General features: G+C 40.1%; 1 protein-coding gene across 1 annotated transcript in view; it reads left to right on the top strand.

The window, feature by feature from the left end:
• The window catches only part of dlc1 (DLC1 Rho GTPase activating protein), a 95,049-nt gene that overhangs the window by 31,394 nt on the left and 41,188 nt on the right, over positions 1 to 22,467 (top strand). The window contains exon 6 of the mRNA XM_059337575.1: positions 913 to 946. Within this exon, the coding sequence (XP_059193558.1) occupies positions 913 to 946 (34 nt within the window). The remainder of the gene's footprint in view (positions 1 to 912; positions 947 to 22,467) is intronic.

The raw sequence follows: 22,467 nt of genomic DNA on the forward strand, positions 1-22,467 counted from the left end.
ATATTTGTTCAGAAGTCTCTGGTGGGTTTGCTATCTGCTGTGACCACTTATCACGGTGTTTGCACATCAGAAAACTATGCATACAGAGTTTTAGAAACCATGTTGTATTTGTATGACCAATTTGTGCTTCTACTGATGTCTTATTGGTGTTTAGAAACTAATTTCTGTAGCTGCAAACTCCCTTTGATTTAAAACAACATCCATAAAATGACAGAGCACTGGACATAATTACAGTCAAAGCACACACAGAAAAAATACTCAGTTATTCTTGAATCGTGTGTAGATTCTGATGCATCAGAAGGTTTCCATTGATTGGGAGGGAGAACATGCAAAGGGATAAAAGCTAACATCACAACATTCTGCTATTTCTACTCTGTTTCATGGCAAAATCACGTTCACTTCTTGTTCAAAGTGATGATCTCAAAGATTTTATTTTGAATATATGTTTGGTAAATCACCATCTGTCAAGGAATGAGCTAACACAATGGTGATGAAGAATATGGCCCACTGATTAAAGCCCTTGTAGTTGCCATATTATGAGCTGGGTGGCTGTGGTGGTATTCCCAGGGAAAACAATCACAAACAGTGCGTGACGGTTTTCCATCCCCCAGCAGTGGCTGTTCCATCAGAGAGGGTAGGCGGATCTAACATAACAGACTTACTCCTCAACTCACTTGTGTGTGAAGTGGCATAGGCCTACTGTTTTTTTGTCTCTGTGAAAGTGAAATTCAAAAACATGCCTGCAATTACCGCTTGTCACCATAGGTGGCGCCAAAGAAAGCAAAACAGATCTTTAAGATTGTACCATAAGAATGTATAAAGGGCACTTGATCAAGGGATTTTCCTGTAAAAGTTTGAATAATGATGCATCTACTAATCAACTAAAATGTTTTTTTCTCCTCTCTTTCTCAGAGCACCTCTACCATTCCTGAAACAGAAAAAGCTGGTGAGTCATTGCTGTTTTTGTTTTTTTTAATCTCATGTGTTTCTTTTTACATTTTCCGTCACATTTTTGGAAAAAAGTGTTTGTCTGCAATGAATCTGATCTGTTGTAATGTGAAGAGATTCTGCGGTACAGATTTCTGATTGATAGCCTTGTCCGGTGTTCACAACGTGCAGCAAGAGAGGATGGAGGGAGGGAGGGAGGGTGGGAGGGGTCGAGTGTAGGAGGACAGGCTCTGTTTCTGTGAGACACTGGATGCGAGTGTAGATAAGATCCTAGACTCATCTACAAAACCATCAAGTCAGTCGCCTTTCCAAGATAAGAGCCAGACTGGATGTCGGATACCCAAAACTTTTGCCCTGTATTTATTTACATTTTCCTCATTCCTTACTTACCTTCGTCAAGTGATCAAAAAGATATTCCGGTATGGAAAAACAACTATAAATAAACGTCTAAATTCCTAAAATATATAAATCTATCCAAGTACAAACCTTGCATACATGTGCTTTTTACTTTTTTTGTGTCCTCAGCTGACTTCCTCCTGATTAAAAGCTTTCTCCATATTGACACGCTCTGTCATTACTTTGCAGTGCCTGCCGTCATCCTCTTTGCACTCTTTATTATGAATCGATCTGTAGAACAAACTCAATCTGTAGTGACTGGCCCCTCCGTTCTGGCTCCGACCTCTCTGTCAGCAGTCTGCCGGTAATGCACAGGGTCATCAGGAAACTATGGATGGACAGACCTACTTTCAGACAGCCAGCAGGGGAGCAGTGTTCATTAAACACCCCCCTGTGTCGTCAGTCCGCTGGTAAACAATACCAGAGAGGTGGTTGGACATGGGGACGAGGCTTTCATATTCCCCCCTGCTGTCTCGAAGCCCGCTGGGAGTCCTCACTCACTCTTGCTCTGTCTCTCCTTCTAATTACAGCTCCTTGCTGAAAACCTTTCATGGGAAATGTGCAGAAGCTGTCAGAATGTTTGGTCTATGTGTGTGTGCGTGTGTGTGTGTGTGTGTGTGTGTGTGTGTGTGTGTGTGTGTGTGGATATGTGTGGATATGTGAGCACTACCTTTTGGCGGAAGGCCCACTCTAAACTTTTTTTACAAGGAGGCTAAAGCTTGCAAAAACGCACAGTGCCAACTTCAAAGGGGTCGAGCGTCCTCGGTCATTTTTCTTCATTTAAATCAGTCTGACTTCCTGTAAGCAAGTTATGTAACCTCCATCTCTGGGTCTGTGTGATGGAACCCAGGACTCTGAAGGGGGGTTGGGTATGATTGGGAGTTGGCGGAGTTTTTGGGGGACTTGATGGAGCACAAAGCCCAGTGTTCATTGTGACACTTCAAAGCCCCCTCTGTATCTCCACCATTTAAGCCCCTGGGAATGACACATTTGTGACAGTGTTACATCACACAACATGCCCTAAAGGCTCCTGCTGCACCGCCATGAAAGACAGCTCATTCATGGTTAATTTTACTATCTGTGTGACAACGGAAGCACACCAGCGATTAACAAGAAGTTTCCACAGCCCATGCTCTGTAATGGCTCAGTTGATTACCTCCCTGCAGCGTTGGTTGTACCTTGGAGAGCGGTCAGTGTCACGGCTTTCCTGCGCACAAAGAGGATGTGTCCACATGCAGCAGAGTTACAACTGACAATCTGTTGTTTAGGAGTGTTTTTTATGGGGCTCCTGTGACGCTGCATAGCCTGAGCTCCATGTGGCCTGCAGAGTGCTGGTACACTGGAATGGCAATGACATAACTCATTTCATGCTTCTACCATCTGGAGTCGATTTAGACCTTCATTCATCAAGTTTGCATGATGGCCCTTATCACTGGTTGGGTATAGTCTAGGAGTTCATGCATGCGATGTGATGAGAGATATGATGCCTGTGTTGTTATGCTATTGGAATCAAACTGAAGAAGCATTAAATGTGATAAAAAGAAAGTTCAAAAGAAATCTACTTCAAGCTGTCTGCACTTTGCTTACTGCTATTTTCAAGCATTAGGCATCACAACAATGGATTATAAGCTTTGATTAAGTTTGTCTGAAGTTTCATCATTGGACTTAATGGATTTTTTTTCGATTCAGTTTGTTTGTTTTTTGTTTGTCAGCAGGATTACATAAAAAACTACTGGCCCAATTTTGATGAAACTTGGTTAGAGGATCAAGCATGGACCAAGAAAGTACCTATTCTAAAATATATATATATATATATATATATATATATATATATATATATATTAAATGATGAATGGAACTAGCTGTAAACAAGGATTGTTGAAAATGCAAAACTGATTTGGTTCTTATTTAGGCATCTCAAGAAAAAAAAAAAACTCTTCTATCTGTCTATTGTGACAAAATCTGGCTGTTCAGATTAAGGGACTAGATGCACAATGGAAAAGTCCTTTAGGCAAAAGCTGAAACTACAAATGTCTCACAATCTTCTATTGTTTCAAGCAAAAGAAAGGTTTGAATAGGACAGTTACAAACACAATTTGTGGTGCTACTGTCCTTTGATCAACTGACACAACAATACATTAATAATAGATACATTATTAGCATGTAGGGTAGATTGTATGGAGGTAATTTGTGTTGTACAAAAAAGACAAGACTCCTAATCAGTCAGTGCTTATCTTCAGAGGCAGCTTGTTTAGCTCTGTGAGCTAACATCCTCTGATCCAGGAAGCTGACAGGTTCACCTTGTGACAGATTAAGAGGCAAGAAAGGGTTTGACACTATAAATTGCATTGACATCTGTTTAGTATTGGTTGAGTTTCTTTGGCAGCACTTTATTTGTTATTTTCAGTCATTTAGCACCAACCGTTGACCCATTGGTTCATCTGTACTCTTGCAATTTGTTGATTTCTGGTACATGGTTCAGTATTCGGTCATTAGAGCTTAAATACTGGATGAACAGCATGACAACAGTCACTGTGAAGTACGTTGTAAGTATGTCACCCCTATACAGTAAATCATTTTCTCTAGATATAACTACATTCATGTCACGTGTTAGGTTTCTGACTTGTAAATATCGTTCCAAGTCGTATATATATCTTATATCTTATATGTATATGAAGCTATAAAATGTGCCTGAAAAAAGCAAAAGCTTTTATCTAAAGTAATTAAGGGAAAATTTAACAAATATGGTGCACAGTATTTCTTATTCTTCACATGAAAAACTCTGCAATCATGGAACTGTTTACAAACCATCCAAAAACACTTTAATACCTAAATACCTTTAACTCTGCATGCAAGAAATATAGTTTTGTTCTGTCAGCTCAGTGACTGACAATCCTTAGTGATGACAAATTGTTAAACAGATCTTGACTGCACATGTTCTTTGTGCAAGCTACAGGAAGCGATTGGCATCAACACATTAACTTTTCAGTTTGCAACAGAAGAATGTGGAAAACAAATGTGAATGCATATTGTGTCTCTTTCTAGTTCTCTCTCTCTCCCCCACCACTGTCAGAGCTCGTCAACAGCACATTTTAAAGATTCCTGGTTCTAAAAATGGTCTAACCTTTTTTTTTTCCTTGATTGTAGCTGAGGTATGAGGCACCATGCTGCACCTTCCTGATCTAAATATAAACCAGTGGGAATATATAAACAGAACACAATGATGGCTTCCAGCAGCAGGGTTAAAGCCTGACCTTTTACCTGGACTCATAACCTCGTAGTGTACAGCGCTTGCCTCGGCTGTGGGTGGAGGAAAGGAAAACTTAGGAAAGAGGAAGTGGTTTAGCACCCTCAGTGGAGTCTTGTAGGGGAGGTGGCTGTGACACTAGGGAGTTGGTGGTTCCTGTGAATAACTTGTCTCATCATTTCTGTCTGTCTGGCTCTCCTTCTTGTTTCCTTTTCTCTTTTATTCCTCGTTTCCCTTCTAGTCACCATCCTTCCCTTCTTGGAAGTCCAGTGACAAATTCATGTTACTGGTATTTAGAGCTGATTCTAAATGTAGCTGTGTTTTACACTAAATGACACCTGGCCTGAGTGTTGACCTCTGGGGATCCCAGTATTAATCATCATATTTTTACACAATTTGAAAAGTCCCCACAACTGGTGCATCAGCTTGTCCTGTGTCAGTAAAGGAAATTGTTTCTTTTGAAGTCACTTCAGTTTTTTCTGTTTTTTTCTTTGTCGAGAGCGAGATGAGAAGTTAAATACCATTCTCATGTGTGTACACTAAATATGGAGGTAGAGCCAGTAGGTTTTTAGCTTAGTTTAGCATAAAGACTGGAAGCAAGAGTTAACAGCTAAGCTGCTTCTGTCAAAGCAAAGAAAAAATGCCTACCAGCACCTCTAAATTTAAATAATTAACATGTCTGTTTGTTAACTCCATACACAAACAGAAATGTATAAATGACGCCGTTCAGGCTAACTTCTCTCCTTGATTCCAGCCTTTATGCTAAGCTAAGTTAATGATATGCTAGCTCTACCCTAATGTTTAGCTTTTAGACACAAGAGTGCTATTAATCTTTTCATCTAACTCCGACCAAAAATAGCAAATGAGAGTATTTTCCTAAAATGTAAAACTCTTCATTTAATACAAACTGACACAGAGATGTGATTGTGCTGTGAGGATTATCTATATATCTGACAGACTTCAGTTTAAAAGTAAACAACTAACAAAGTTCTTTCAGCACAGATGGTCTCTGATAATCCCTGTTCTTCCAAAGAGGGAAATCTGCCAGTTTTGAGCACTGAAGATCTTGTGATGGAGCCAAAAAGCGCAATCACAAGATCTCCAGCCCTCAAAATTGGTACATTTCCACACCAATTTCCAGCTAATTCAGGGAATGTCACAGTGAAATCAGTTTCAGCATTCATACTGAGTGACTTGCTCTTCTCAGTCGTGACCCGTGCTACTTTCTCCTTGTTTATACCCTGCAGCAGCACGGCCTTTGAGGATATTACTCTCATCTGAGAAGGTGCTTTGACAGATGTAATGAAGCTCCCTCAGCCTGGAGCCAAGTCAATAATGGCTCATGACTGATGTTTGTTTTCTGTTGCTTGTTCCTGCTCTTTGATTGAGTCTGCCTTACCCCACGTTTTTTTGTTTTGTTGCCACCCCTCCGTACACAGTACAGGAGTCACTGGGCTTGTGCAAGGTCACATTCCTGGCCTCCCCCGTCAGTCTAGGCCACCCTCCACACCTCCGCCCTGAACATCCCCTCCCCTCCCATCTGACACACTCTCTCCCTGACTTCCTGTGTGGAGACTGGTACTCTACTGTAATATGTTCAGTTCATTCCTTTTATTTCACACTTCCAACTCAGCTGTGAAAACATTTTACAGCTGCAATTGAAACTGGTCCCCTTGGAAGCAAATAATTCCTCTTTTTTGCTTGATGTCATACATGGATCCACTTGATATTTTTTTTTGAAAACAGTTTTGGCAAAATAAGATTTTTTGTACACAATGTTTGCTTCTGTTTTTATTTAAAATTCATGTTGACAATACATGTCCCACTTTTTCCAAAAATACACATCCTAAAACTGGAAGTGGAATTTAGAAGAAAAAAAAAACGTGTTTCTTACCTCCATCTTATCACTGATTTACTTGAGTCAACGCTCAAAAACCTCTTTGCTCCTTTGTGAGTTCTGAGACTTCTTTCTTTATGAATCCATCTTCCTAGCTTTGGTACTCTGAACAGGAAACCACTGCATGAAGGGGAATTTACAACAGGAAGTCAGTTTGCTGAACTCCCGGTTACAACAACAAAAGTCTCCCTTATACCAAAGAAAGAGGGTTGGTTCATTATCTTTATTTTAGCTTTTTTTCTTCATTATGTTTGTATGTGTTTATCACCCACTGTGCATGAAAGCCCAGTTTTACTTTATATAGACAGGCCATCCTGTATTTGGTCTATAAGTAACTGTGTGGATGGAGAAAAACGTGTCTACAGTTATTTTATGGCGGCAGTAAACTTTTAACATTTATATATAAACATTTATATACAGAGCTTGAAAAGGTAATGGACTATTTAATGAATTGAATTTAAATTTTTAACATGCTCGAGACATGTAGTCAGTCCCATATGTCTTTTGTTTTTCCATTCAATGTGGATTTCATTTATATTTGGTGGAAAGTAAGGTGATAGCACATGGAATGGAGACTTATTTTTTAAGAATCTATTTTCTCTTTAACTACTTTTCAATGCATTCTGCAGGATAAGAATTACAATATTAGATGATTCTTTATAGCCTCATATTATTATTTTTTTCTTTCATTGCCAACATTAAAAAAATCTGCAATATCTGTGGTTGGCAACTACAGTAGGGTAATAGGATGTTTTGTTTCTACTTGCTGGGCTGCTTGGGGCTACATGCAGATCTGTAAATTATGAAAAAAACTAATGTGGCCTGTATACATAACATAAAAACATTTTCTTCTCCAAACAAGATAGAATAACTTTCGGGAACTAACCAAGCAAACAAGGATTATTTTTCTGCACAGCTCCCTCCTTTTTCTTGTGATTATCACTTTGGCTGCGATTTTTACTGACCTGAACCAATGCTTCATTTGAAATGACCCAACAAGAACTTTCATCCGTATCCGGGGGATTGTAAATCTCCCAGTGCTGATGGTGTGAGATGCCCACACTGTCCCCAGGCTCATGAATCAGTCCTGGCTCAGCAGGCTCTGTCACTCCCTGGCTGCTTTATTCCCCTCGTCTGGCCGGTCCGGAGGAGAGATTGTCTAGAACTTGCAGGAGATGTGGGTTGTTTGGCTTAACTATATATGGGATATTTTGTGTTTTGATATCTTGAGGCGTGTGGTTGTTGGATATCTTAAGCATTAGGTCTTGAATTAACTGGCTCACGTGCACACATAAGGAGCCATATGAAAGTAGGTCAGACAGTAAGGGTGAGGGAGTGCTTGTTTGATAGCAGAGTAAGACCTACAGCAGATGGTCACATCAAAGGGACTCACACACAATTACGGTCGCACTTGGGCACACCCACACATACATGCCTCAGCGTACCGACACATTTTTGGCCGTGCTGTAAAGAGTCGAGTATAGTGCATTGTTTTTCACAGGCATCTTGATAATGGACTCTCACATACTGTTTATATACAGTGTTTGAAGTCCTCCCAGAAACACCCCCCTGCCCTCGTTTTTCACCTTCCTTGTCTTGGTTTCTAGGCCGGTATGTTGGCAGGTAACCCTCTCCTGCCTCTGTTCTGTGGAGTTAGATGTAGGTACACACTCCTGGCACGCTGCACACATGTTTGATAGAGGGGGCAGTTGGCAAGACTTTCCTTCCTGAGGTATGAGAACTCCATTGTTTTCCCCTCCCCATCCCCTCCCCTCAGCCCTTCAGGACATTTTCCCTCATATCCAGGTTACAGTCTGTGTATTGCCCCCTTTTCACAGGTACACCCAAGAGAGAGAGAAAGAGAGACTAAGAGGGAAAATACACTGATATGTTATTGTGATACGAATACTGACCCAGATGGTCTGCATTACCCAAACCCTCACACGCTTGCATGAAAACCATAATGTGATTCAGATGTGTCTAACAGGTGTGCGCGGGAGGATGCTAAAAACGTGATACTTTTATAGGATGTTTGTTTCTCCGCATCCCGTCCTAATTCTCTTTTACAACGTCGTTAAAGAGGTCATTCCACAATTGCAGAAGCGCAGACTAAAGGGGCGTGTAAAAGCAAAGACGCGGGAATCCAAGCCTTATCAGTCTCTGCAAACCTCGGGAGGCCATAAAGTCAATTGGCCGCGATGAGCACAATGCTATCAGCAGTCTGCAATAAGCCAATGCTGGGTACATTACCTTCACTTACTGGAGCAATCAGTACGATTGGCCAACTTTCTCAAGTGTGAGCTGTGTGTGGAATGTAATGGATGGCAATCTGAACAACTTGTGCTCTTTACAGCTACACACACATTTGAACTTATACACTCAGGTAATGAGTAACATGTACACACATGTATGTACACTATCAGTCATAAAGACATGCCGATGCAGAGTTTGCCGTGTTAACTGAGTTTTCTGGCTACTTGGAGGCGAAACAAGCTGTAAACACAAATTTACACATTATCACCTGATAAAGTTGAAGTATTAGCAAACAATACTCATCCAGCAGTGGTGGAACAACATTAGCATTCATTTGGAGTCATGTTTCTGTCCGCCCAAGCAGTCTAAGTCCAATAATCACTTTGCTTTTAACTCTTTAGCTTTTGTAACCAACTCCTGAGAAAAATATTTGCTTCTTTAGCTGCTAAATGCTCCAACATGTTCACTAGCTAGTTGCCAACTTTGTCAGTCTGCTTTTTGGTGCTGAGCAGGTATACATTTGCAGGCTGTAAAACCAAAAAAACAAGATGCCAAAAAAAAGCCAAACAAGCTCTGTTGAGCTTTGAGGAACTGCAGTGTTGGCTGATCATTTTTTCGTTTTCACCCTCTTTCAAGACCCACCACCCGACGGGCTAGAAAGATCTTGTCATATTACCGAACTCTTTATTTGTTTAGTATTCATTTTCACCTTCATAATTATGACTATTACAATGATTATGATTTTTATTGTTTTGTGATTTTTGTTTATGTATTTATTTATTTTCTATTGTCTAGTCTATGTATTCAATTTTATTTTTAAAAAAAGTTGAAACTAAATTGTGTAAAATTTGGTAAATGTATCAGCAGGACACGATTTAAGAAGGCTTTTGGTTATGAATAATAATCTAGAAGCTGTTGCAATGCTGTGGATTAATAGATTGATTAAAATATTAATACATTAGACCTTCATGCAATACTTTGTCTTTGATTTTATATTGCTAAACCTGCATAAAATGTATGAAAAGATGATTAAGTTGTATGAAAACAAATAATTAAAACAAATAACCTTTTTCAATAGGTAGTTCATTTTCTCCTATAAAAAGCTAAAGAAAAATCCTACCAGCTATAGATACTTAAATTGCTGTTGTTCACCCAGCCAGTAGCCAATGACTAAGCTCCTTGACCGACCCCAGAGAATTGGGCTCAGGCTTGCTTAATAGAAGCTAAATCAGCATTATCCGATCAACTGAGCAGCAGTCTAAGTAGTGGATTCCATTGTGTTGTTTTTGTACATCTCAGTAGCTTAGGTTTTGTTACATAAGGTATATTACAGTACATACCTACAGTATTTCTCAATAACCAATGGCATTTACAATTGTTTGTGTTTGTATGTGTCATGTCATGGGTTGGACCATGTTTCTCTGGCTAAATGGCTGAGGGAAATTATAATTTCTGTGGTGCAGTGGGAGCATACTTTTAAACCCCAGCCTTTTTTCACTCTTGACACCTCAGTGTCCTTTTGGGGAATCTCTGAAAATGTTTCCACTGTCAACCATGTCTCGGAACCATTCAGTTGTCCTGCAGCTTTGTCTGAACCCCTTCATAACCCCGCTTCCTGTCTTTTGGTTTCAGTTCTGTGATGCCTTTAGCTATCCGTAAACAAGGACAGGTGGATCTTCATATCAAGCGCGCTGCCTGGGCAACGGGTTACATAACTGGCATTGATGCCCTCTGTGTCTAGACAGTGTCAGGCAGGTGGATGAGAGGAGGAAGGTGACAGAGAAGAGAGGCTAAAAAAGATGTCAGATTAATAAAAAAAAAGATAGGGAGGGAGAGATGGTAGTCGTGACTCTTAAGCACTCAGATATTCAGAGAGAGCGCTGGAGCTTGTGTCAAAAAGCACTTACTCACACTTACACACATATACGCGCGCACACACACATACACACACACACTGGCAGAATAGAATATGAGAGCATTGCAGCACTGGCTGGATGTGTCCCAGCAGTTACTGCACTGATGCTCACTGCAGCAGACGGGAGTGTACAGTCCGGACTGGAACAGAACAGAGTGAGAAAGAGAAGGAGGCAGAATCAAGAGCGGTACAGGGGACAGAACAGAGCCTGTTAATGAAGATATTAGTCAGATCATGATTGAATGCTTAACATAGATATCATCCAAGCTAAAAAAAACAGAAAAGGAGCAGTGGAAAAGGCTGGTATTGAGAAGGCACAAGAGCTTGATAATCATCCTGATCAGGAACAGGTGTAGGGACAAGGTCTGACGTAGATACATTCCGGTGGATGCTAAACGGCATGTCTCGCTCTATGAGGCTGCTGCTGCTGCAGAGGTCCTTCAGTGACCACATCAGGTCCTCTACAACCAAAGCCCTAGATAGGCTCAGCAAGCCCGCCCGAGAGAGTCGACTAGCAGGTGAGTGATGAAGGCAGTGACTGACACTGCAGGTGTATGCATGTCGGTATTTGTACAGCACATTTACATGTTTGTTTTCCTCTGTTATGTATGCGCATACTGTATGCCTAGATTTTGTTCCAGGATGCAGTTGTAATTTAATCAAAGCATGTGGAGTTTCAGATTAAACAAGATACGCAACAGGATGGGGAAACTGCATTGTCATTGTGTCAGAGAGAAGACGGGATATGCTGCAAGGCTTCTTTAAAGTTAATAGTGTTTCTGACAAATATCAATAGACAGCATTTCTCAGATGATCAGGGCTCAACAATCATTTTTAAAAGTGGTTGCAGGGCTGGCAACCAGATTTTGGTTGCCAAAACTGAAAGTATGGTTGCCATTTTTTGGTGGCATTAACCCTGTTTATTGTCAATCCGTCAGTGGGTGTGCCAGGTGTTGCAGCCTCGAGCTGCCTGCTCTCATTGCTTTGAGCACCAGCTTAGAGGATGTGCTACCTTGAAATAGTGTACTACATGTTTTGCAGTATCATTTTCCTTCCATGTCAAAGAATATTTTGCCTCCAAAAGATTTCAAGTTCAGGATCATCTGGTTCTTTGTCAGTTGAATTAATGTGCATATTAATTTGTTATATTAATTCATTTATCAAACTTTTAACCCACAGTCAACAACAGTTTGTTTCGTCCTTGTCTCTCAAACAGATGTCTGTGTGAAACACAACAATGCATCCATATCTATTTTAGATTCTGACTGTAACAGTAATATTTAAATCACTAATGCGACTAATAGAGATGCAGCTCAGAGAAACTGGCACAGACTAGTTTAGATATTTCTCAGGCAATTTGAAGAGGACTATTGTCTGGTTTAGATTTTTTCTTGTATTTTATGTGACAGCAGGACTATAAGTGTCAGTGGATGTGCATGGATATATTTCTCTGTGTTGGACTTTGAGATAGCAGTGTTGACATTTTCCCTCTCACCTGCTCCCACTACAGTTGCTTGAAAAGTGGGTTTTGCCCATGTATAACTGATGAGCTGCTTGTACGCACGCAGGACTGAGTGCATCAGAATAGACTTCCAACTCCCTGGCTAGCTTGCTTTTAAATAATACAGATGTTCCTCTATCACATAAGAGCAAAGAAAATGGATTAACAGAGCTGCTCTTAAGGAATGTTGGCCGCAGATGGCCGATATCATTTGCAGGTTCAGGCTGCTTCAAAGTGCTTTTAAGAGCGATGTGATCATCTTCAAGGGTCATGATTGACAAAACGTTCAGCCACATCCCGTTTGAAACCTCGGCACCTTCCAAGTCAGTACAGGTGCTGCTGTGCCACTTTTCAAAGGAGGTAACACAATTTTCCCTATGAATCCAGAGGTCAGTGCCCTGTGGCCTAACCTCTCTATTGAAGTAGAGAGCACCAGGTGATAAATATCCAGCAGGATGTTTCAGGCTGTTGCCACATAGCTCCGAGTCGCACATGAAAGAGGAAAGAGTTGAAAAGTGGGTCAAAGAATTATGACAGGATCTAATTACAGCTCTCCTGTCACTAATTTCTCTTCTTTTCATTTGCTGTCTTCCTTCAAGATGTAGTGTTGTGGCTTCAACAGGAAATGCACATGTAACTAAAACATCATGAGTGTGGGTGAATTCATGCATGTGTGTCACTGGTCATAAAGTGCAGGAACACAGTGTACCATACTAAGAGAGCTGTTGGTGTTCTTAGTCAGCGTGTTTGTGTCCACATGCCATTAACTGTTAATGAAACAAAATCATAAAAGGCTTCTAGTGTGGAGTTGCCTTAAATTATGGATCTCAATCAAATTGTCCTGACTCCATTACATTTTAACCTCTTTAGCTCTCCAGCTTCTTCGGTCAGGTTTCTGTATTTCAGAGGCTGTAGCAGGATCAGTTCTAACAGTAGGGAGAATAAATTGGTACCAGCAATGCCATTTTCAAAGGGGTCCCTTGATTCCTGATATCTGAAAGAAAATGGGTTATATGGGTACCCACTTTCTCATGCAGTACATATGTGTTATTTCCACCTATTATATTTTAATATTTTAAAAGCAAAACACTAAGCAAAACACTAAACCGTTTTGCAATTGCATGAAATGGATATAACTGGAAATCTGATAATCTTGTGAATTTAATGAGCCCAATTCTGTTTGTGTGTGATGATGTTAGTCTCCATAGCCTTGCATTATAGTGAGACCATTTTTTGAGACTTGTCCTCACTGTATAAAGTGAACTGTTCAGATGATGTACAACAATTATTTTTGCCTGTTATCAACCCTTGACCCATTGTTCCCGCTTAAAAGGACAAAAATGGGTCTTTGGTAGGGAGGGGGTGTGGGGATAGAAATAAATGTTATGCTATTTGAGAAAACACCAATTAAATATGATATTAATAATGATAATAATAATAATATTCCAGGCATAGCTGACTTTTTGGTAGTGAAATAGTCTTGAAATGCTTTGGAAAAATCAACTAGAACTTGATATTTCTTTACTATAACACATGAAGATGACATTTCTGCAGCATGTGATCCTTGATGACGCATGTACATTAGCTAATAACACTCAGGGCATGCATCAAGGACTGCATGTCAGCTCTGTGTAGCATCACGCATCCTGAAACCCAATAGCCTTGTTGACATTTTCCACCCTTGTTAACCCTATGATCACATCACATATTTAAGCATGTTTACAGCTGAAGGGGAAAACACTGAGTTTATCCACTGACAAAGCCCAGCTGTCACTTACAGTCTATTAGAGAGGTCATAAAACAGATCATTGCATTGACCGGCTATTGTCCTCGGTAGCCCCCTTATATTAACCCCCTTTTTTCAAGAAGTATCTTCTTTAGGCAGTGAGGCTGTATGAATGGGGCCAAAGCTTCGAGCAGACATCTTTTTCTGATCCCTTCCTTTAGGCCAAAGGTATGAAATTCCAACAAGACAGTAACAGATACTGCACCATTGATTCCGCACACAAGTGTGGACTTCCAACCTTTTCATCAGCTCATGATTAATGGTTTTGAGAATTTCAGTTTACCATAGCAAAGGTTTTTCTCTTGTTGCAAACTGTAAAGCCTTTAGATTCATCTTGTTCCATGATTCATCTAATGCTCCGAGATTCATGACTGTGACAAAAATGAATCAATTGATTTGTAGGAGGTGTAATATGAACATTTTTGACTCAGCAAAGACTCTGAAAGGAGAAGAGAAGAGAGTCTGGAATGAGCGGCATGCCTTCTGTTCAGTTTTTAACTGGTTTTGGTGAGGTCTAGACAGGTCAAAGGGCATCTAGAATCAGGGCAGATAGCAAGACAGAAAGAGTGCAACAAAAGAATCTGTCATCATACCTGCCTACAAAATATTTTCCCCTGTCTGTTCATTAAAGACTCGGTTCACATCGTAAAGTTCCCTGTCATACAGACTTCAGATTAGGGTTGAGCGGTTCCTTTTGGTTATGCAGAAGATCAGGGTAATCCAAAATTATTAGGCTTGTACAAAGTTTGCAAGCTTTTATTTTTAACATTCAATGGACAAAATATTCACACAATATGAAATAATCTGGACTGTTTCATAACTATCACTCAGCAACAAAATACTCAGCTTACTGAGTTACAAAGTTACTTATTTCCATGATACAAGATGAATAGGTCTTTTAATGAATACTGAAGTGTGAACAATGATAAACAGAGTAGGAAACCAGTATGGGAAAGACCAATGAGCAGCTCTGAACTGTTAGACGCTCAGCAGTAACTGCTAACTGAATTATGTCACCACCACATGAATTATTTTTCTCTTCCATGTCATTATGCTGACATGTTCTCTTTTTCACAGCTGACACTTGTGCACACCATCCTGTCCCTGCACTTAAAGGTTCACTTGACCAGAATATTGTGTAACAGTCTCTCTAAATGTCATGTTTTTGCGTAGAAGATCTCATTTATAATGTAGTGCCACTTCTGTAGGATTGTGATGTGATGCAACCATGGATTGCATCAAGGTGAAGGTTATTTCTGCTCTCCGTTTCCACTTCTTTTGGTTGGTTACCCGAGAAGCCTAATTAGTTTATTGTGCCTATCATAATGCCACCGGGCTAATGCTATTGCATAATAACCAGAGATTTGTCAATCAAATCCAAAGTCATGTGAATGGAGGTAATAGGCCTATTAGGTTGGTTAATTTCATGTTGGCTGAGAATGTTTCAGCAAATGGTGAGATATTGTGTAAGCTTTTTGCTTCACGAAGACACAAATCATATATTACTTTAGTTTCTATTATCCAGTGACAGAAGCCATAGTTTCAGAGGTAAGGATTTGGCTCAGGGATTTGCACTTTACTCTGTCTTGCTGTTTCACTCTGGCTCAACTGTGAGGAATGTCAAATGAGTGTGAACATGCATACAGCTGCTGCATTTCTGTAATGTTACACTAATATTGGCATGTATCAAGTTACTGAGTTTGAAAAGAGTTTTCCTTCCTAACAATGATATGTTGATTTTCACTTGATACCACACAGTCACGTGTTTATCCAGACTTTTATCTTGTAATACTTGGAAAAACAAGACTTTGGGCTATATTTTTTTGTGAAACTGGGTACATGCAGCAAACATAAAGCAGTTCCTTTCATACCCTTTGAAAGCAGTTCACTTTTTGTTCCTGCAGACATCCTAACAGTTCTATAGTGGGCGGTAAATTCAGTTGGCTTCTCCTGAGAGGAAACTGATGTTGTTGTGTGGAAGGTGGAGACTTTGAAGTGTGATTTTGCATTGTCTTCCTTGCTTGTTTGTGAAATTCACTGTCAGCAACATTCGTTTCTGGTTTGTGTCTCACTTGCACTTTTGAAGTTTTATTTCACTCTCAGAATGCACTTAGCATACAGTCCTGCTTGTTTTTTTCAGCATTTGCTGCTGCCATAGTAAATCAGATACTAATTACATTCAGAGTACAAGTGCAAATTAAAATTCATAGCGTAATAATATCTGACCCAGGGTGCACAAGACATGGAAGTTTAAATAGTTTTAATGGTGTAGTATATTCTCCACTAATGCCTTTAGAAAGTTGACATCCCCGCCCTATTCCCAATTACTGCCATTGTATAAATGAGGTTTGGTGTGTGTAGAAACTTCATACTGGTCCAGTGGTATAACATGTATGCCATGATTACAGTGTCACTGGTTCAAAGCTATCCTGGTAATTGTTTGTACACAAACATGCTTTTTGAGCAATTTCTAAGAAAATTCCAAGAAGTCAAAGTCAGCTTTTCTTAAAGGGGTTTGTGTAACTTCATAGAGGCCTGTGTGTGCAACTAAAGCCAGAAAAAAGGGCACAGACTACCTGTGTTTGAGCAGCCACAATTTAGTGCCAAAATGAATACCAAAATTGCACTGCACTACCAAACCTGCATTACCAGCTACAGTAGTCCATTCAGCCTGGCGAGCACACCACAAAATAACACACAGGCGGACACAAACCTGCCTTGTACCTGATGAAATTGGACCAAAGTGGTTTGGACGAAAATTACCTACTGAAGAACAACCTGACATTGCCATCCATAGAGCCATGTGTTGTCAGAATAAGGTGAAAACTTAATTTCATGTTCTGGTTTGGTTGAGGTTTTTCAGCGCGTGCCTAAGACATCACTATGAAAACTTTACCACAGCTGAGAATAAAAAATGAACAGGTCTCTTTGTTGATTTACGTAAATGTATTTGCTATACCTAAGCACCAGTGTTTGAGTGCGTATTTGTGTCTTTGTGCCCCTACTTGTGCATGAATGTGTTATTGTTAAGTGGCAACCAAGCTTTTGTATGGAGCTTAAGGGTGGGCCAGTGGGAGGTCGATGGACATGTTCCGGTCTACTCAAGCCCTGCCTACTGTTCAACCACACAGATGTCCTGGGCCTATTGTGGCTTCACAGGACCCTACAGGGACCCAGCGGGGCCATTTCACGCCTCGAGGACGCCCAAAGAGGAAGTCAGAAAGGGCGCACCGCTGTGACATCAGCAGAGATCTCTTTGAATGAAAAAACGCAGCAGGCAACCATGTAACAAATTAGCTTCAACAAGATACTTTCACCCCAAGAATGGACAGAGCTATTAAAGTTTAATCAGGGATTTAGCTTGAAAACATGAGATTTAGCTGCAGAGCAACACAAATACTGAATGTGTACATCTTGGGTTGGTTTAGTTCTTCATGTTTTCAAGCATTTGAACCACTGAGATCAAATTACATAAGACTTTGCTTTAGACGCCCATGGCTATCTTGCTTTGCTGTTGAGCTTTTACTCATTATAACCAACTGTTTGTTGGGTTGCGGCATATACATTTGTGGTCTTAGCAACAATTAAAGTGTTTGTGGGTTTTTGCTCCAAGCATGTGTTTCAGTACTGGGTAGGTCTTTGGAAGTTCTCACAGTACATTGCTGTTCCTAAAAAAACACATTTCACATCTACGTTTTGATGTCGAAGTGAGCAAGTGAGATCTAACTATCCAGTTAGCATTTTATCTTTTCGAGGCATCTTTCATTTTTTTTATCATGTGGTGTTCCAGCTGTGTTATTTGAGCACCTAAATCACTCGTTCAGTAGAACAGCTTGTGATGTTCCACCTACTCTCTCGTGCCATCTCACGTTTTAGTATGCCTTCACATTTGGGTCAAGCTGCTCGATTTGTGTCTATAAATAGCACCTCCTTATTATTTCATCAAGGCAGATGAACTGCTCCACTGTCTACTTTTGTGCCAGGCAGCATCCCATCCCAGTCATGAGGGTATGGAAAAGTAGGCCAAGAACACTGTTCTCTGTCATCTCTGTTTGTGCCTGAGATTTTAATTTAATACCATGTGTGTCTCATGAGTGAAGCGTGCCACACTTGAACTACTTAAAGAGTCATAAAAACAGTGTTGGTGTGTGTGCGGGTGTGTGAGTGTGAATGTGGATGATTCAGAGCATACCTAAAAGCATGCACAGACTCTTTTACTGTGTAAGCATGTGTACGTGTGCCCTATAACATTACAGCCAAGCTCGACTAGACATGACTATGGGACAAGTGCCAGGGACATTCTGTATCTTCTACCTCGTCATCTGTCTTTTCCTATCTCCTATAGTTTTTTTCTATTTGTTTTGCCTTTTTTAACTCAGCACTTGACTTCAAAAACATGTCAGTCAAAGGTTTGTCTTGTGGTTTCCTAATAAGAAGGAAGAAAATGTTTTTTTAAGTCACTATGCAAGTTCCCATTCTGCAAGAGCTCACTCAGAGTTCAGTTCACACAGATTAAAATGAACTAGTTCACACCTATTGTTCACAATTTAAATTGTGATCTAGGTTCACAGAAACATTAATTTGTTGAAAATCATTCATTTTGTTAATATTTCAGCTCAATGTGATTTTTTAAATGTGGCTGAAGTTCAGACCTGGCAGGCATAATTTGCATAAAAATGTGAGATTTTTTCCATTGGGATCTGTACAGATATGTTCATAAACCTCCTTCAAGTATTCAAATGACCTGGCTTCAGCAGTGCCGGTGTGCAAGTTTAACGAATGACCCTGGTGATTTTCAGCTGAATGCGTCTGTGGTTGCTCGTAGTCGCTTACATCAAACATTGTCACAGATTATAAAACTAGATGTGTAACTGTATTTAAAATGTATTAAAGTTAAATTTGAGGGTTAAGAGGACAACTACATGTTCTGTTTGTTTTTATCAGCTGCTGTCACTACGAGCAACCATGACGCTTTCAGCTGAATCACCAGTTAATACAGTCACTCATTAAACTGTAACATCACTTATCAATTTCAAAAGGAATGAACTATGGGAGGGAAACACGATTTGACAGGGGAGCCAATATCGACACAACACCTGCAATTACAGTGTGTCATGTTTTTAACTGTTGCAACACTTGCACTGTGTGACCGTTGTTGAACTAAATTTTGTTGGGGGTTTTTCAGCAAATATTTTTCCAAAAATTCTATGTTTTGCTTAACTGTGTAACACCAAGATTTAAAGTCTCAACTCCCTATTACCTACACAGTTTGGCTCAGCCAATGTATGAGTAATGTGATCGCTTAACTTTGCTTCATCCTGGCAGAAATGTAATTAGAATGATTTCTACATTAACTATAGCCTATATCAGCATAAGAAATAAGGCTATATGACCTTTTGATAAATGATATACATATCTCTGTAATTCTTCAGTGCATTGAATTATAACAATATTATTTTTGTATCTGTATATTGTAATGTAGAAACCATAGTAAATCTATAGATGATATATAATTTCTGCTTGTGCTAATGAACCATATTGTCCTCTACCAGTTTATTAGCTTTGGCAAGGTTATTCTGACTGATTGTCCTGCTGTTATATAGGTGACTGGCAGTCACTTAACTTGACATGTCGGTGTGTGAGGGCGAACACTCTTGAGATATTTATGATTGAATTAGAGTCCTCCAACACTGTTCCTGTTCAGTGATTTAAAGCCCCCTTGTTTCTGCCCCTGTGCACTCACAAGGCCGCTTGTTTCGAAGACTTTGGAATGTTTTGCTAAACCCGGTGACTCCAGCAAGCTCACGCCAAACTTGTTTACTTTGCTTGTTCTACCATGCTCCCTCTCCTTCAGTATTTTCTCACTTTCTCTTTTTAACACATGAACTCACTGAAAGCGTCTTTTGACTTTCTAATCACAAGACTCCTCTCTGTTTTATCAATCGGGCAATCTCTGATTAGTTCTGTCTTAAAAGAGGATTGAAACCTGAAGAGATGTTTGATCCAGGGAGCAGCTCTGGAGCTTGCAACATAAAAGTCATTTTAACCATCATTTAGCATGAGATTATAGCACAACATCAAATACCGATCCTTTATTTTTCTTTATAATTATTTTGATGTCTTTAGTTAATTATGTATAGAGAGTGTGGCCTTTAGAACCATAGAAGGCAGAGGAAAAGCCAGATCTGAAGCCTCAGCATTATGAGCTGCAGCCGATTCGTGAGCAGAATCCTAATCAGCCAATTCTTTGATTTCTGCGTCTCTTTGCCCTCATCATCGCTCAAGTGGGACGTCTAGTCCTTTTCAGCAAGACCATAAGTAGCCCACTTGATGCACGCTCTTGACTTCTCAATGTCCCATTCGCTGCCCATGTTTTTACTCTGCAGCTGGAAGGTGATGCAATTGTTCAGCACAGGACTTAGGCAAACACTCGTCTCCCTCCCATACTCAAACATCCAGATATAACTGAGATGGAACAACGAACCAGCTATTTCAAGTGTCCATTGACATTGTACGGAGATGAGAAGCAGGTCCTCGCCAAGCCGAACACTCACAGAACTTCTGAATTGGCAAAGCTTGGGATTCCCAAAGTGGTGTGCACAAATATTTGCACACATTGTGGAATTTGCTCCTGCCTCGGCGCTGGAGAATGTCTGATTTCACACCGCAGACTTTTTAGGGCTGTCCACTCCTACACCTTTCCTCCCTCCGTCAGCAGAAATGGTGTGAGTGCTGTTGTGAGCAGAGCTGCTTTGTTGGCAGAGACTGAGCTGTCTTTATTACCTTGAATCACTGTGTGGGGTGCGGCTTCGCAGCTTTAATCAATAGTACTGATTGGTGGTGCTGTGTAAGGAGATGGGCATGTACTGTTAATGAAAGAACCAGCCATGGAGAAAGCAGAGAATGGAGTAGAAAGAGAATTAAAGAGAAAATGTCTCAAGAGGTTCGGTTGCCGCTACATGATTTAGAAACAATGAGGGCTTTTGCACAATAAAAGGATATAAAAGCACAATTGTGTCTTTAATCCATAAGGCATGGGGATTTCCTCATCAGCACATTGTGATTGGTGTCAGTGTGGACAGATGATAGCTTGATGGTGTTTTAAGTGTTTGTGGTATGATGATTCCTTGAGACTAAATTAAGTCGTGGCTTCAGAAATATGAGAAATGGTGAGGAAGGCCACAACCAAAACAGACACATGGAAATTATAAAAGGCAGCAAAGGACTTGAAGCTCAGATCAAAATGATGTGTACACATAATGAGTATGAATTCATGTGTCTGAGGACCATAAGTGAGAATGTCTAGAACAAATACCAGGACATGATGAATATACATTCAGAATAACACATAAAACTCTCAGAGTGTGTGACCATCCTCCATGCACATCCATCCAGACTCACCTGTGAGCTATGATGGAAGACGAGAGGTTGAGCACTTGATGACTTGTGATGTGAGACAAGAGAAAGATGATGGTGTGACGACTCGTCACTGGTCATTAGTTGTAAAGCAGCCACATTCCAGAAGAATCTTTTCCAGATGGGTACTTACAAGTTTTAGTGCCCCATTAAAATGGTCTCATCTCTGGTAACTTAACTGCCTCTTGGGGTGCCTGATCTCATGGTATGTTGTTTGTTTACTCTCCAGTGGGCCTTCATTTCCTGTGTGTCTGCTGCTTTTTGCGGGTCTCCATGGGTTAGCCACCTTTAATTTACTCAGTTGATCAGTAGGGGATTTTGAGCTAATCCTGTTGCTCTTGTTAATATTTATGTCCCTTCAGATTCCATTGATTGGAGGAGATTATCTTACAGTTTGGAAGTAATGAGTCATGATGGAGTCTTCTGGCTTTTTAATTTAACAAGACCAAGAGTTAATGGATATGACTCTGATCTCAAAATGATATTTCCATTTTGCCCGATAAGAAAATAGGCAAAAAGTATTTTAATGCATTTTCCAGTAAAGACACTTAGTCTTAGCACAGATCCGGTAATAACAGTGATGAAAACAAATGTTAACCACAATCCCTGTCAATTTAAAATAGTGCCATGTGATTCATAATGTCCCTCACTGTGGGTATGTTTATCAGTCAGGGGACAACAGGCTCAATTGTCAAAATTTGAGAATCCCAGGAACCAAGGAAGGATGGCTACCTAAACTGAGAGAGCAGTGTTATACTAACAGATCAGATGTTGTCCCAGTGTTTTGAAAAATACAAAAACACTGACCCATATTCTCACGTGTCACCCCAGTCACCAGCACAAGACACCCTGTGATTATCATCATCCTATCCTTTCAGCAAGATTGTATCATTTAATGGGACACACATTTCCCCAAGCACAGAAAAGTGAAACGCCAGGCAACATTCTTTAATTGAGGAGGGTCATTCGTCTGCAGAGCTAATTCCAAATATTTATGGAGATTTTTATCTTGTACTCAGAATAGATGTTTTTCTTTTCGATGCCAGTCACAAGACTGCATGAGTCACTGGAGAATAAAACTTATATTAATAAAAAAGATCATGTTTTC

This window comes from Centropristis striata, chromosome 1 (genome assembly GCF_030273125.1).
Source record: "Centropristis striata isolate RG_2023a ecotype Rhode Island chromosome 1, C.striata_1.0, whole genome shotgun sequence".
Classification (NCBI taxonomy): Eukaryota; Metazoa; Chordata; class Actinopteri; order Perciformes; family Serranidae; genus Centropristis; species Centropristis striata.